Source organism: Gekko japonicus, unplaced genomic scaffold (assembly GCF_001447785.1).
Source record: "Gekko japonicus isolate JY-2015 unplaced genomic scaffold, Gekko_japonicus_V1.1 scaffold977, whole genome shotgun sequence".
NCBI classification, from domain to species: Eukaryota; Metazoa; Chordata; class Lepidosauria; order Squamata; family Gekkonidae; genus Gekko; species Gekko japonicus.
This window is the reverse complement of record NW_015159743.1, coordinates 422,821-437,558: the sequence shown is the minus strand read 5'-3', so window position 1 is coordinate 437,558 and position 14,738 is coordinate 422,821. Positions and strand designations below refer to the sequence as shown.

At 47.4% G+C, this 14,738-nt stretch overlaps 1 protein-coding gene across 4 annotated transcripts in view; it reads right to left on the bottom strand.

The window, feature by feature from the left end:
* OTOF (otoferlin) overlaps positions 1-14,738 on the bottom strand; it is a 217,717-nt gene that overhangs the window by 96,293 nt on the left and 106,686 nt on the right. For all 4 annotated transcript variants that reach the window (XM_015405380.1, XM_015429824.1, XM_015405386.1 and 1 more), the window contains exon 5: positions 13,823-14,007. In XM_015405380.1, the coding sequence (XP_015260866.1) occupies positions 13,823-14,007 (185 nt within the window). The remainder of the gene's footprint in view (positions 1-13,822; positions 14,008-14,738) is intronic.

Below are 14,738 nucleotides of genomic sequence, written 5' to 3'. Positions count from 1 at the left end.
ATTATTGTCACTCCACACTGGGAAGCAGGAGAATCACTTCGGCCCCTTCCCCAGAGCCTCTAGACATCTATTACTTCATAGCAAAGTTTGGCAGGGGGCAGGCAGAAAGAACAGAGATCTTCTCCATATGTAAATGCTGGCGTATGAACGCTAAGGCACCATGTGGTTCACAGCCTGCTTGCTGCACATGTTGGTGAGGGTTATTTTGAACAGTGGATAACATATTGTAGAACAATTTGGGCTCTCCTCCCTCTCTAGTTTGTGTTTAGCCAAAGGAACAAAAACGCTCTTGGCTTTTAAATCTGTGCTGGACTGGCTACCGTGGAGTAAATGAATGCAACACACAGCAGGGGAAAGATCGGCAATTATGTGAGTGTGTCGAGCCAGCATGCCTACGGGCTCTCAAGCAGTGATACTTGGAGTGAAAATAGGCATGTTACAAGGCCATGTCCTTATCTGCATCTGTCTTGAGTGTCTTCGCCATGCTAATTACCAACACAGTTAGGCATATTATTGCTTTCAGACATCCCACTTAAAGTGTGGTGAGAAGAGAGACACAGCATGCCTAAAAATGTTCATGTGGACCACCTTCTGGCTTTCTATTATATTTTATTTGCAAGGTACTCAACATATACAACTTTCTTCTCCTCTATTTTGTCCTCACAACCATCTTGTGAGGTAGGGTAGGCTGAGAGAGAGAGTGATTGGCCCAAGATCACCCAGTGACTGAGGGGTAGTTGAACCCAGGTCTGCAAAGTCCTAATCAGCCTCCTTAACCATCACATCAGCCTAACTTCCACTTTCCTTACATGTGCCCTGTACATTGATATTTCTTCATTTTGTTTCAAGGACTGAACTAATTTTGGTTCTTTTGCCCCCAAGAGCCAAAATACAAAAGCCCCATTTTTTTTTGTAAAGGGAATGCTCTCCCATTCTATTACTTTCAGTGGGATAGGCTCAGAAGCACTTCCTGGGGGATTCTGTGTTACTGGAGACATTCAGCAGCTGAAGAAGCTGCCTGTGGATGCAATACAACCTTCTTCATTAGAGGTTTTCAAAAGAAAACTGCACTGGCACCTGCCAGAGATGCCTTCCAGAGAGGATACCAGTCTTGGGATAGGGGCTTGGTTCAAGATACTCCATTTGGGCCCCTTCCAGATTGAAGTCGGATTCTATCATGAGGATGCCAAACAGGGGCTCTGAGGCACAAGGATGGGCACTAATGACTCTCTAGCCCCAGTCCTAAACTCTGTGATTGGGAAAGCACCCAGTCCCCATCTTCCAAGTTACTAATGACCCAAGAAGGCTTTGCATTAGTGGCTAAGGCTAATTTGGGCACCACAGCACCACTGGCGTGCCTCAGCACCACCCTGCCCCTAGTAATAATGACCCATGCCATGATTCTGTTTGTGTTTTCTCTCTCCACTGGGTAGTTGCTTTGTTTTTATTTATATTTATTTAATTTATACCCCGGCCTCCCCAGACAAGCTGCAGAAATTCAACCAATGCCGCTTCTGAATTCCTGCCTGCATTGAGGGTCCTGAAGGCATATTAGTTGGGGGCTGGGAGGAAGAGGGTAGCTCAGTGTAGAGCACATGCTTTGCAGGTAGATGGTCCCAGGAATAATTCCTCCGTGCCTTCTCCCTCCTGAGCATGGTGCAGCGGGGAAGCCCGGGTTCCAATCTCCACTGTTCCATGAAGCTCTCTTGGTCATCCTGGCCTAGGGAAGATCTCTCTCTCTCAGCCCAACCCACCTCACAGGGTTTTCACAAAAGTTCAATCAAAAGGGAGACGAGAGGCCACACATGTCATCCTGAGCTCTTTTGAGAAAGGGCAGGATAAAAATCTGGGGTGGACTGACCCTTTAACTGGCAGGGAAGTTTTCTGGTGGCCCGCTGCCCTAGAGGGCCGCTGGTGGCCAGGAGCAAGCATACCCAAGCTCTACCGACTCTGCCAGAGCCTCTGGGAGGGGGGGAGGGAATGACTTGGCATAGACCTTTCATCAGCAATGGTGAACTGGCATCAGTTCACCAAAGGTCTTTTCTCACCCTGCTGCCAGTTTTCAGGAGGGAGCTATGGGTGAGCTGACACTCGCTGTTTGCGCTGCTGAGCTGAGTGACCCTTGAAGTGCTGACTCCAAGCACCCCAACGGCCACTCAGCTTAGCCTGCTCTGGGGTCATTTCCCCTTCTCAGTCTGCTCCTGATAAATCTGCAATAGACATCAGGGGCAGAAGCCTTGAAGAGTCCCTCCAGATGTTCCAATGACATTCGGTAAGTGACGTAGGATTGCCAACCACCTGGAGAGCCAATTTGGTGTAGGGGTTAGGAGCGCTGACTCTAATCTGGGAGAACCGGGTGTGATTCCCCACTCCCCCATATGCAGCTGTTGGTGTGACCTTGGGTCAGTCACAAGTTCTCTCAGAGCTGTTCTCTCAGGAGCAGTTGCCTCAGAGCTCTCTCAGCCTCACCTACCTGGCAGGGTGTCTGTTGGGGTGAGGGGCAAGGAAAGGAGATTGTAAACCGCTCTGACATGCCAAGTGAAGGGCAGGGAATAAATCCAATCTCCTCCTCCTCCTCAACCCAAAGGTAACTTTAGATATTCTCATATTGCTTTTGGCTTGATATTATATTTTTGTTATTATATTACATGCTACATAGTGTTTTATCGAGCATCTTTGTAGGGAGAGATCAGCTGATGACTATTTCAGATTACTGAATAAATTTACTGGAGGAAAAGGTGGCAAGCCCAATTATTGTCACCTCACCAGGAGGAAGAAAAAAGGGGTTCCTCTTCTTCCCCTCATGCTCTTTAAAGCACGGTTGTCGACAAACACTATCAAAAGACATGTGGTGGTGGGAGGATCAGAAGTAAGATAACTTTACAGGGGCCCTTTTGTGTGTCATTGCCATGGTAACAGCTACATCCTGGAGTGCAGCCCTATTGTTCAGGAGTACAATGGAATTCTCAGCCTTGGTCTTCCTGGCATCTCTCCGGTTGGGTCGCTGACAGCCTGCTAGGAGGAATTCTGCTCTGAACAGTTTTGATGGGAATACAACCACAACTGAGCAGGATGAGGACCTGCAGAAAGGTACTATCAAGGATGGGGCACAATCTCAGACTTGGGTGCATAGCTGTTTCAGGAGCATCTTATAATGGTTGTTTGAATCTGGAGCAGGGCATAGGGAAACAACTGTGGCTTGCAACCAGAGCTCTTGCTTGGCACGCAGAAGGTCCCAGCTGCTTCAGCCCCTAGCATCTTTTGTGGAAGGATTTCATATTGCAATGGCTGGGATAGAACCTTTCTCTGCCAGAGACTTGGAGAGCCACTGCCAGTCACAGCAGAAAATATGGATTCCTAACTACACAATACTTTGTTCCTGAGTCCATCCATGGGTCTCCTCCTGGTCCCATCGGAAAGACATGCTGGAAGCTCCTGGTGGAAACTTAGCTTCATAGGCACTTAGAGCGTGATTCAGATAGGGACCACAGCACAGGAGGAGACTTTAACTCCTCCTGTGCTTTTGATAAAGTTCCTCATCAAAGGCTCCTAAGTAAGCTCAAAAATCATGGGATAGAAGGACAAGTCCTTTTATGGATCAAAAACTGGCTAGTTCATAGAAAACAGAGAGTGAGTGTAAGTGGGCAATTTTCTCAGTGGAGGGTGGTAAGCAGTGGGGTACCGCAGGGATCAGTACTTGGTCCACTGCTTTTTAACTTGTTCATTAATGATTTGGAGATGGGAGTAAGCAGTGAAGTGGCTAAATTTGCGGATGATACAAAGTTGTTCAGGGTGGTAAAAACCAGTGAGGATTGTGAGGCACTCCAAGGGGATCTGTCAAGGATGGGCGAGTGGGTGTCAACATGGCAAATGGGGTTCAATGTGGCCAAGTGCAAGGTGATGCACATTGGAGCCAAAAATCCTAAATATAAATACACATTGATGGGGTCTGAACTGGCAGAGACTGAGCAAGAGAGAGATCTTGGAGTTGTAGTAGATAACTCACTGAAAATGTCGAGACAGTGTGTGACTGCAATAAAGAAGGCCAATGCTATGCTGGGGATAATTAGGAAGGGTATTGAAAACAGATCAGCCAATATAATAATGCCCCTATATAAATCAATGGTGAGACCTCATTTGGAATACTGTGTGCAGTTCTGGTCACCACACCTTAAAAAGGATATTATAGCTTTGGAAAAAGTGCAGAAAAGGGCAACTCGAATGATAAAAGGGTTGGAACACTTTCCCTATGAGGAAAGGTTAAAGCGCTTAGGGCTCTTTAGCTTGGAGAAAAGACGACTGAGGGGTGACATGATCGAGGTTTATAAGATTATGCATGGGAAAGAGCAGGTAAAGAAAGAGGTACTTTTCTCCCTTTCTCACAATACAAGAACTCGTGGGCACTCCATGAAACTGCAGAGCGGTCGGGTTAGAACGGATAAAAGGAAGTACTTCTTCACCCAAAGAGTGATTAACACATGGAATTCACTGCCACAGGAAGTGGTGGGTGCTACAAGCATGGACGGCTTCAAAAGGGAATTAGATAAGCATATGGAGCAGAGGACCATCAGTGGCTATTAGCCACAAGGTATAGCTAGGGGCTCTGGGGCAAGTGATGCTCTGTCTTCTTGGTGCTTGGGGGGGGGGGTCAACAGTGGGAGGGCTTCTAATGTCCTGGCCCCACTGCTGGACCTCCTGATGGCACTGGTATTTCTGGCCACTGTGTGACACAGAGTGTTCGACTGGATGGGCCTTTGGCCTGATCCAACATTGGCGTCTCTTATGTTCTTATGTTAACTTCCCCTCCTTGAAGTTTTCTCAGCCAGGCCTGTTATGTGCAGCCCATCAGTACCCGCCAGTATCCCCAGAGGGCAAATAGTGGCTCCCTGGGGTTGTTTCAAGTTGAGAAAACAGTACAGAGGGAAGGTTTAAAGATCATCTTCTTGCATGCTGCAGTTCCAGTTTACACTGACTCCCCAAAACGTGAGAATCTGTGTTTCAACAGGGAACTCCCACTGCATGTCTGCTTGATGGGACCCAGGATGAACCTGGCCACAGTGTATCATACTGTTTTGCCTTCAGCTAGATTTACCAGTGGTCTAAGCTGGTGTAAGGCAGCTTTGTAGGTTTATGTATGATCAAAAGTTAGGGTGCCTAGATGCAAAGGAGCCAGGGAGCCTGGTAAAGAAAAAAAAAAGTAGCTTTGCAGCACAAAACTTAGACCCTTGTGGCACCTTCAAAGATGTACTGTGGCATAAGTTTTTATGAGATAAAACCCACTTGTCAGATGCAAGATGTTCAGGCATCTCATGAAATGGTCTCTAACACCCCAAAAGCTGATGCCACAGTAAATCTCTTAGTCTTTAAGATGACTCTAGCTTGTGTGTGTGTGTTGTAATGTAAAGAATTTAAGCTGATGCAGTTATCCCACCCATGAGAAAGTTACACCTGCTTTCGCAACTGAAATTCTTCCCCTCCTAATGGAACCAATGGAAAAAAGAGGTTCGGAGGGCAGCCCTTCTGGAACTCAGGAAGAAAGTACAAAACTGAAAGCCAATCCACCAGCAGAAGGCCACAAAGGAGATTAAGAACTTTTACTCAAGTTCTTTACAACTGAAATTCTGAAGCATTTACAACTGAAATTCTGAAGCACTTTCATTTTGGACTACTCTCATACTGGACAGACAGTATAGTCAGCATTCCCACCACTCACAGAGGAGACTGACAAGAACGAGACATCATGAGGAGTGATGCTCTGGTCTTAAATCAGGTGTTTATGTAGCTAATGGTCTGATCTCCAGAGGCAAGGAAACATTTCCTGTTCGCAACTCAGCAGGAAAGGTTTTCTGAAGTAGCTGAGAGGTTCTTCTTGTTTTCTTTTATGCTCATCCCATTTAGAAGAAGAAGAAGAGAAGAGATTGGATTTATACCCCGCCCTTCACTTGGAGTCTCAGAGCAGCTTACAAAGTCCTTTCCCTTCCCCTCCCCACAACAGACACCCTGTGAGGTGGGTGGGGCTGAGAGAACTCTGACACAAACTGCTCTTTTTCAAGGACAGCTGTGCCAGAGCTTGTGACTGACCCAAGGTCACATCAGCAGGTGCAAGTGGAGGAGTGGGGAATCAAACCCAGTTAGAACATAAGAAGGAGTGGGGAATCAAACCTGGTTCTCCCAGATCAGAGTCCACACACTTAACCACTACACCAAACTGGCTACAGCAAACTTCTGTAAACTTAGTTGCACGGCTTTCTTAAGTGACTGTACGAACTCATCACCCTGATTTCCCAGAAGGCATCTTAGCAACTCTCTGATGGCAGTTTCCCTGGCTGAGATCCCCAGCAGCTCCTTTGCAGGTTGGACCCTGCACATAAAGTCCACAGATCACACATGCTGACACACATCAGCCAGGAGCTGTTTGCTCTAGAAGGATTCACCATTCCCTGTAAGACTCTGTGGCCATGAGATGGACTATTACCGTGCCATTCCCCTCCAAGCTATTCCGTCATCACTGGAGTCCATCAAGGAAGTCCTTCACCCACATGCTTGAATACCACACCGAACCATACCACACTACACACTCTTTGCAGGAGTTTACACAAATTGTTTCTGGACAGAGAAATCTCACTGTGTGGTGGGAGAACCCTGTAATCACTCCACATTCTCATACACCTGTGTGGTGAAAGCTGCCATAGTGGGTGTTTTGCCCCCTTCCATGGACGCATTTCTTCTTTTATTGTGTGAGTTTGCACTTGTGAAAACACAGAGAACCAAGAATAATTCCAGGGATTCCTTCACTCTGTGAGATTTCTCCGGGAGAACGGATGGTGTAAACTTTCAGCTGGCTCCAGCACAGCAAACAATCCACACTGCAGACCCAGGCAGGGCAGGGCTGGGCTGGGCTGCGTACCTCGCGTTGAGAGAGCCTTGGCTGATGGTGTCTCTCTCACCCAGAAGTTCATCATCACTGTGGTAATACATCTCATCTTCTTCCTGCCTGCAAGAGCGAGTGGCAAAACAAAGAACGTAACTCTGAGGTTTTCAATGGGCTGTTTGAGAACCTGGCAAGGGCAGTGGAAAAGAGTAAAGAGTCCAGTAACACCTTAAAGACTAACAAAATGTGTGGCAGGGCAGGAGCTTTCATGAGTCACGGCTCACTTCTTCAGAAGGCAAGGGCAAGCAGTGGTAAAAGGAGCAAGAATCGTGGTACGCCTAAATAATTAAGCAGCCCAGGAAACTGGACTCTGATGAAACCTTGGATTTCACATGAGTCAAGAAAAGGATTGATGAGTGCTCCCAGCCTATCACATGTGTGCAAGGGACTCATTATTTTTCAATCAATACAAATCTAATTTCTCTGTTCTCTATCTTCAGTCCTGATCTGGATGGGCCAGGCTAACCCAATCTTGTCAGACCCCAGAAGCAAAGCAAAGTCAGCCCCGGTTGGTACTTGGACGGGAGACACCAAAGATGTCCATGGCTGCTACACAGAGGCAAGCAAGGGCAAACTACCTCTGTTCGTCTCTTACCTTGAAAATCATATGGGATTGACACAAGCAGGGCTCTTTTTGTAGAAAAAGCCCAGCAGGAACTCATTAGCATAACAGGCCACACCCAACAGCAGAAACTCATTAGTATATTAGGCCACACCCCTGACAGCACAGCTCATTAGCCCATTAGGCCACACCCCCATGTTACCAGAAGTGTAGTTATCCAGCCACACCCACCTTTTGCTTGTTATTCTGTTGACCTTGTTTGTTGTCAAAACCCCGGGCCTTTTTTGTAGCAGGAACTCCTTTGCATGTTAGGCCACACACCCTTAATTTAGCCAATCCTAATGCATTCTGTTGTTGGGTGTGGCCTATTATGCTAATGAGTTCCTGCTGGGCGTGGCCAACTTGGGAGCCAGCCGGAACTCCATTCCTGTGCGTTCCTGCCCAAAAATAGCCCTGGACACACGTCAGCTGTGACTTGACAGAGCTCTCCACCATTCCCTCCAGAGCCACTTGCTTTACTTTTTTGCTGGCTCCTTTAAGAATGATGAAATCAGCCCCAGTTCACTTGTGCTTCTTGTAGGCATTGATACACTGTGCTCTCAGCCAGACAAATCAGTTCTCGAGGTGGCTCACCCAGAGAACCCAGACCATAATTATTAAAAGTCAGGATGTCTAGTTGGAATGTGGACTGCTCCCACGGCAATCATGGGAACGGCAACACTTTACAAGGATTCTGCATAGCCGAGGGACTTCCCAGGTGTTCACGGGGGGGGGGGGAGTGGTTTTGTAAATTAGCAAAATGAAAAATGTTCCCCTGCCACAACAACCTAATAAGGTCTGAGCAGGTCCAGGAAATCAACCCTCTGATACCTTAAAAGATTCCTCTAAGGGGAGATCTAGGTGTGTATGAGGATATTAACAAACTGTTTCTCTCCCTCTCCTCATGAACCATCATCTTATCTAAAATATTTACCACATGGGAAATAGGTCATGTTGTAGCTGTTTTCACACTTTTTGGAACTGTCATCCAGCACATAAAAGGGATGGGAGAAGGGCAATGTGGTGAGCAGAGATGTACTAACCCAGTCAAGTGTCCAAGTTGCTGTTCAAAAACTGAGCCAGTTCACATGGGATGATCACATTTTTTTCCCTTATGTCTGCTATAAAACAGGCATGGGTGTGTAATGTGTGATAGTTATACTCAGGAACAGCTATGATGGATTACGGTCCCTATCCAGGCCATGTAGGGATTTTTGTCATGTTCAATAAACTGTTCAGAGGAGAAGTGCATGTTACAAAGCAAGCATTCAGCTTTCTTCTCCTGGTTTCTCTTAAAAACATTTCCTCCCATATTCTGATTCTACCCTCAGACCAATTTTAGCTTTCTTTCTTTTTTGCCCAGCCAGGTACTAGACTAGAGTTAGCCTAGCTGTGGGGAAATGACCATGAGTGGAGAGGGAACATTTTCAGGTGAGAAGGCATAAATAATCCCTCCTCCAGTGTGCTGATTCAGCCCTTCAAATCCCTCTCCCTTGCGTTTGTTCTAAGGATGCAAACACAAAAGGAAACATGACTTTTTGTTGAACTTTTTTGGCACATCAACCGGCCACTAGAGGGCATCATATACAAAAGTAGCTCATGCCGTCCAGCAACGGTTATTGCTGGACTTGGAGACTTACATCCAGAGCAAATTTTGGAGCAGGAGACACAAATGTGCTCAAGAAACACAGCAATAGTAAAATAACCCTTGAATCTTGTGCCAGATCTTGGATCCACTGGCCTTAAGACTTTGCTTCATCTCCCAAGATCCTGCATGCATCATAGAATAGCTGTGCAACAAGTCATGCCTCTTGGACCCACTGCCCCTGACCACCAGCCCTTCCTGCTGCCACCCCCCCTCCCATTCCCACTATTCTGCAGCCAAACCCAATGAGGCTGCCATTTTATATACTCAGGGTTAGGGTTGTACATTCGGTATCCATTTGGGGGAAGCAAGGGAAGGTGTTTTAAATTTAAAGGGATGGGGCACCTCTCCAGCGAAGGGAAGGAGTTTAAATTTAAAACACCTTCCCTTGCTTCTGGGGCTCCCGCCGCTTTAGTGGACTGACTCCCCCACACAAAGGCGTCTGCAGCTCCAGAAGAAAGGGAAAGTGTTTTAAATGTAAACACTTTCCCTTCCCCACCTGCTTCAACAGGTGGGCCAGAGAAAGCACTTCTTCCAGGCCTTCCCCAGCTCACCAGCCTCAGCGGGCAGGCCAGGAAAGGCATGGGGGGGCCTCCCTCCAAGCCTTCCCTGGCTCACCTGGTTTGGCGGGCAAGCTAGGGAAGGCACAGAGAGGCATTTAAAATGCCTCCCTGCTTCTTCTAGGCCTTCCCTGGCTCGCTTGATACTGGGATTTGGGAATATCAGCAAATGCCGAAATTTTAAATGTTCATTAGATCCGAACCCAAAAAATCTGTTGTTGTTTTTTTTGTGCACACCCCTAGAAGATTTGCACCTTTTGTTAAGTTGGGCAGCCTGAGCATGCATAGAGACTCCTCTTTGCCTCTCTGCCAGGGAATACCAGATAGGCCTATCTCTTGGCAAAAGCAATGGGATGGAGAACCCAGTGCAGAAGGGACATAATTAACAGCTCACTGATTGCATTAAAATAGTCATTGTGTTGGAATAGGTGCTATCTGGTGAACGAAGAGCAGACAACCCTCCAAGGGGCAGCAAGAGGGCAGTTGGATAGGAGAGGGAGGACAGCACCTTCTCTCCTGTTAAGTGTCATTCCTTGTCTGCCTCCAGATTGCTACTCTTAGGGCAATATCCTCCTCCTTCCTCTCTCACTCTCTCTCAGCTACTGATGTAGTTAGGACTTTGTCTCTGTCTCTCGTCTTCATTATCACGTATATTAGTTCCTGAATAAACCTTGATCTACACTTTAATCAGGTTGTGCACCTTTGCTGTGTTAATTACTCTGCCAACACATTGTAGTTACCCTGGCAGTTTCTGCAGAAGTCGAGTCAGTGGTGTTTACTACTGTGTATCTCTGTGAAGCCAAACCAAGAACAGAGCCAGAATCTGACACACACACCCCACGCCAACAGTGAATGTTTCTGTACCCCCCTACTCCTCTAGAATATGGAGATCAAGAGGAATGATACATTAGTTTTGCCAGCCTCTGCAAGGGACACTGGGACCTTATCAAACTGGTACACGATCCCTATTTAAGCCAAGTGTGGTGCTCCTGCCTAGCAGAAGGAATTGTAACATATCGATTGAGGAGTCTGATCTATGCCTCCAATTAAGAGGCTTCAGGCCAGTTTCATACAGTAAATTGGCCCTTTACTGCAGCTTTGCTGGGTCTCCAGGAGGTCATCACTCCATGATCCATGGTAAGGAAGGCTGTGATTTGTTTCTTATGTACTCTGCAGTCCAAATATACAGATAAACATCCCAACAGAGAACAGACACCAATTATCTGCAGAAAGGGCAGGCCAGCAAGTTAGGCAGCCTAAACATGCACAGAGACTCCTCTTTGACTCTCTGCCAAGGAATACAACATAGCCCCTCTCTCGGCAAGAAGAATGGGACGAAGAACCCCGTGTGGGGGAAAGGAAATAATTAACAGCTCACTGGTTGCATTAATACAGTCATTGCTGTTACCCTGGCAGGACAAAGTTTGAGTCCAGTAGCACCTTTAAGACCAAAAAAGTTTAATTCTGGGTATAAGCTTTCGTTCATGCACATGAAAGATCAAACTTTGTTGGTCTTAAAGGTGCCACTGGACTCAAACTTTGTTCTATTGCTTCAGACCAACATGGCTACCCACCTGAAGTTACTCTGGCAGCTCCTGCAGAAGTACAATCAGCGGTATTTACTCCAGGATGCAATGATAAATATCTCAGATCTAGAAGTCAAAACCCATCCTGTGCAGTTTTCGGACAAACAGGGCTGATGCGACTGAGGCAGAACCCAGTGCTTACGGCCCATGCGGTCCGTGATCCACTCTGTGCGGCACAGTCAGATCTCCTCTGGAAGACTGTGCTGTATCCTGCCACTCCACTAAACAACATGTTAAGCCTCCCTCCAACCTAAGGAGCCTTCTTCCAACTCATGGAAGGAAGCACTTGGAAGGTTGTGAAGATGCAACACTAAAAAAGAAGTCCAGTGGGCATCTTTGAGACTAACAGCATTTATTCCACTGGGAGTTTTCATGAGTCAGTTGCTGCTCACTTCATCAGATGCAATGAAGAGAAGAATAATTCTTCTTATATTTGTCTGGAATGTTCAAAAATAGGATATTGTCCACTGTGTTCCGTTCCGGGCACCCCACTTTAAGAAAGGCAGACTAATTTGAATGGGTTCACAGCAGAACGATGAAAATGGCCAACAATCCAGAGGCACCTTAAAATGTAACGAAACATATTCCAGAATAAACTTCTCAGGAGTCAGAGCTTACACCAATGGATCTGAAGAAGTGAGCTCTGACTCCTGATATTTTATGCTTTTATAAATTGTTAAAATAAATTTTGTTAATCTTTAAGGGGCCACTGGACTTCTGCTTTATCTTGCTGCATTTGATTAACATGGCTGCCCGCCCTACCCCTGAAGAAAAATGCTTGGAATCAGGAAAACAATTCATATGAGGAACAGTTGAAGAAACTGAAGGTGTTTGGCCTGGAGGAGGGAAAATCAAGGAGTCATGACTGTATTCAAAAGCCTGGAGGGCTGGCAAGCGGAAGAGGGAAAGACTTGTTCTCTGCTGCTCCAGGGTGCAAGACTTGGGCTTAAGTTACAGGAGGGTATTTCTCACACAAAGGCCCCGGTCACACGGCAAAGTTGCAGTGGGAGAGGCACAGAAGGTGGGTGGATTATCTGGGCGCGATCACACCCCAACATCTGGGAAGTGGAGCGCACCCGTGGCTTACCACCGACAATGCGCATTTAAAAACTAGTACCTCCAAGGTACTAGTAAACGTTTGCCACGGGCTGCCTCCAGACGCTCGTGGTTTGATCCCGCCGACGCGCAGCATTCCCCTCCAGTCCCTCATTTACCCGCTGGTGCCGAGGGAAGGACCGTGGTGTGCCGCCGGCCCATCTGATCGTGTAATTGTGGATCAAACTGCGCCGGGGCAATTAGCCATGCCTCCCCCCCGCGATATCTGGCCCGTGTGACCGGGGCCAAATATTGGGAGTCTTCCTAAAGGAAAGAGCAGTTTGGCAATGGAACCAGTTACCTGGGGGAGGTGGATGGGCTCCCCATCACCAGGTGTTTTCAGGCAGAGACTAGACAGCCATCTGTCAGGGATGCTCAGATTTTGGATTTCCTGCACTGAACTGAAGGCTGAACTGGACTTTCTGTAAAGCCCTTTCCAGCTCTAGAATTCCTGGCAAACAAACAATTTTAAAAGTGCCACACCTAACAATCTGACTTCCACATATAAAAACTACCACCTAAGTGTGCAAGATTTCTGCCACCTTCAGAATTGTGTGGAGTCAGACAAGACTTGTGCAGGTCCTAAAATTGACTTAAAGCTCTACCCACCCACCCCCCCCCCGTTCCTCACCAGAACATCAGTGACCACCCCTTCCTGGAGGAACCCAGGAGAGGGGGAATAATTGCTACTTATGGTTGGTTGCTAGGCAACTTCAACACAGTATGTGGTCCACAGCCCTCTCTACATCAGGAGCTGGCTGTGAATTTACTGTGTCGTTTGCCTAACAGAGATGGGTAGTTGTCTCCCTGTCTCTCTGCTCTTCCCAGTGGAATGTGCAACCTGGGCTTTGGCTGTGGGAGTTCAGGGATCCCCGTGCTTCCAAACGGCTGTTTAGTGTCCCTCAAAGGACTAAGGCCCAGCAGGATCGTAGCACTTCCCTATCTTACCTCTCAGCCAACACACAAGTTCTCACATAATAGTACCCTGAGCATGAGCAAAACTGAGAGCTGATTTCCTTCCTCTGTTTTTAGTCGGCCCTTTCTGGGTCCGCCCTGACCTGGAAGGCCCAGGGTCATCCGAACTCATTAGTTATTGGAAGCTAAGCAGGGTCGGCCCTGGTTAGTACTTGGATGGGAGACCACCGGGGAAGTCCCGGGTTGCTACGCAGAGGCAGGCAAGGGCAGAACCACCTCTGAATGTCTCTTGCCTTGAAAACCCCTTGAGGGGTTGCCGTAAGTCAGCTGTGACTTGATCTCACTTTACACCTTCTGGGTTTACACCCAACAGCAGAGGGAGAACAGGTGAGCCAGATGGCCATTTCTGGAAAAGCACCCAATAGGGTTACCGTGCTGCAAGTAGACAAGGGTTGTGAAGGAAGATGCGAAGCCCTTCAGAAGAGTTACCTCCGGAGAGCCCTCTCTGCAGCGCTGGCCTTGCTGGGAGACTGCCTGTGACTGGGAGGCAGGGTGTCCATCTCATAGGGGTCACCCTCTGAACGTGCATTGGGGCTCTCCAAGAATTCCTCGTCGTTCCAAGCGCCGACTGTGCCATCCATGGCCTGGTACCTAATCTCGATGGAGACGCTGGTCTGAAAAACAAACAAACAAGACCCGGAACGCGTTTATTCATGTTATTCCATTTAGTACCTATCACACCATGAGGGGCAGCAGAGCCTCAGATGACAGGGATAGAACCCCTGCCATTTCATCCTTCTGATTTCTAGCCAACAAGTGCCCAACTTCCAGGTCATCCTCAACTTCCTCTAGAAGATCAGAAGCTACTTGGGAACAATGCTCCCTCTAAGCTGTGGAGTCTTGTGAGCAAAAATTCTGTTTTGTGAGCCACTGGCATTAAAATTGCGAGCGAGTGATTTGACTGCTACATAAATTAGTTTGCTCCGGAGCCATCCTTATTAGCTAAGACAAAAATGTGTGAGCCAGAGGCTAAAAAACTGTGAACTAGCTCACACTAACTCAGCTTAGAGGGAACACTGCTTGGGAACAAACCGGATAAGAGACACAAGGAGATCCATGATCACATTAAGTTGAGGAATCTGCAAACATATTACTCAAGCTTTTCAAAAATACTAATAGATGTTATATTAGGGCTTGATTTAGATTAGGACTGTGGGGTAGAGGAGGCTTCCGGTCTAGCTAAGATGGAGGACTGAAGCGTTTCGCAATCGTGCGAAGCGAGCGACGGCCACTTTTGACAGTTTGGGCAATATACAGCCCAACGCATCACTCCCCAGCGAGGGGGGGGGACAAGCAGGCAGCAGCGCCCTAGAGGGAGTGTGAGGTTGGCGTAATCCAGCTTCGG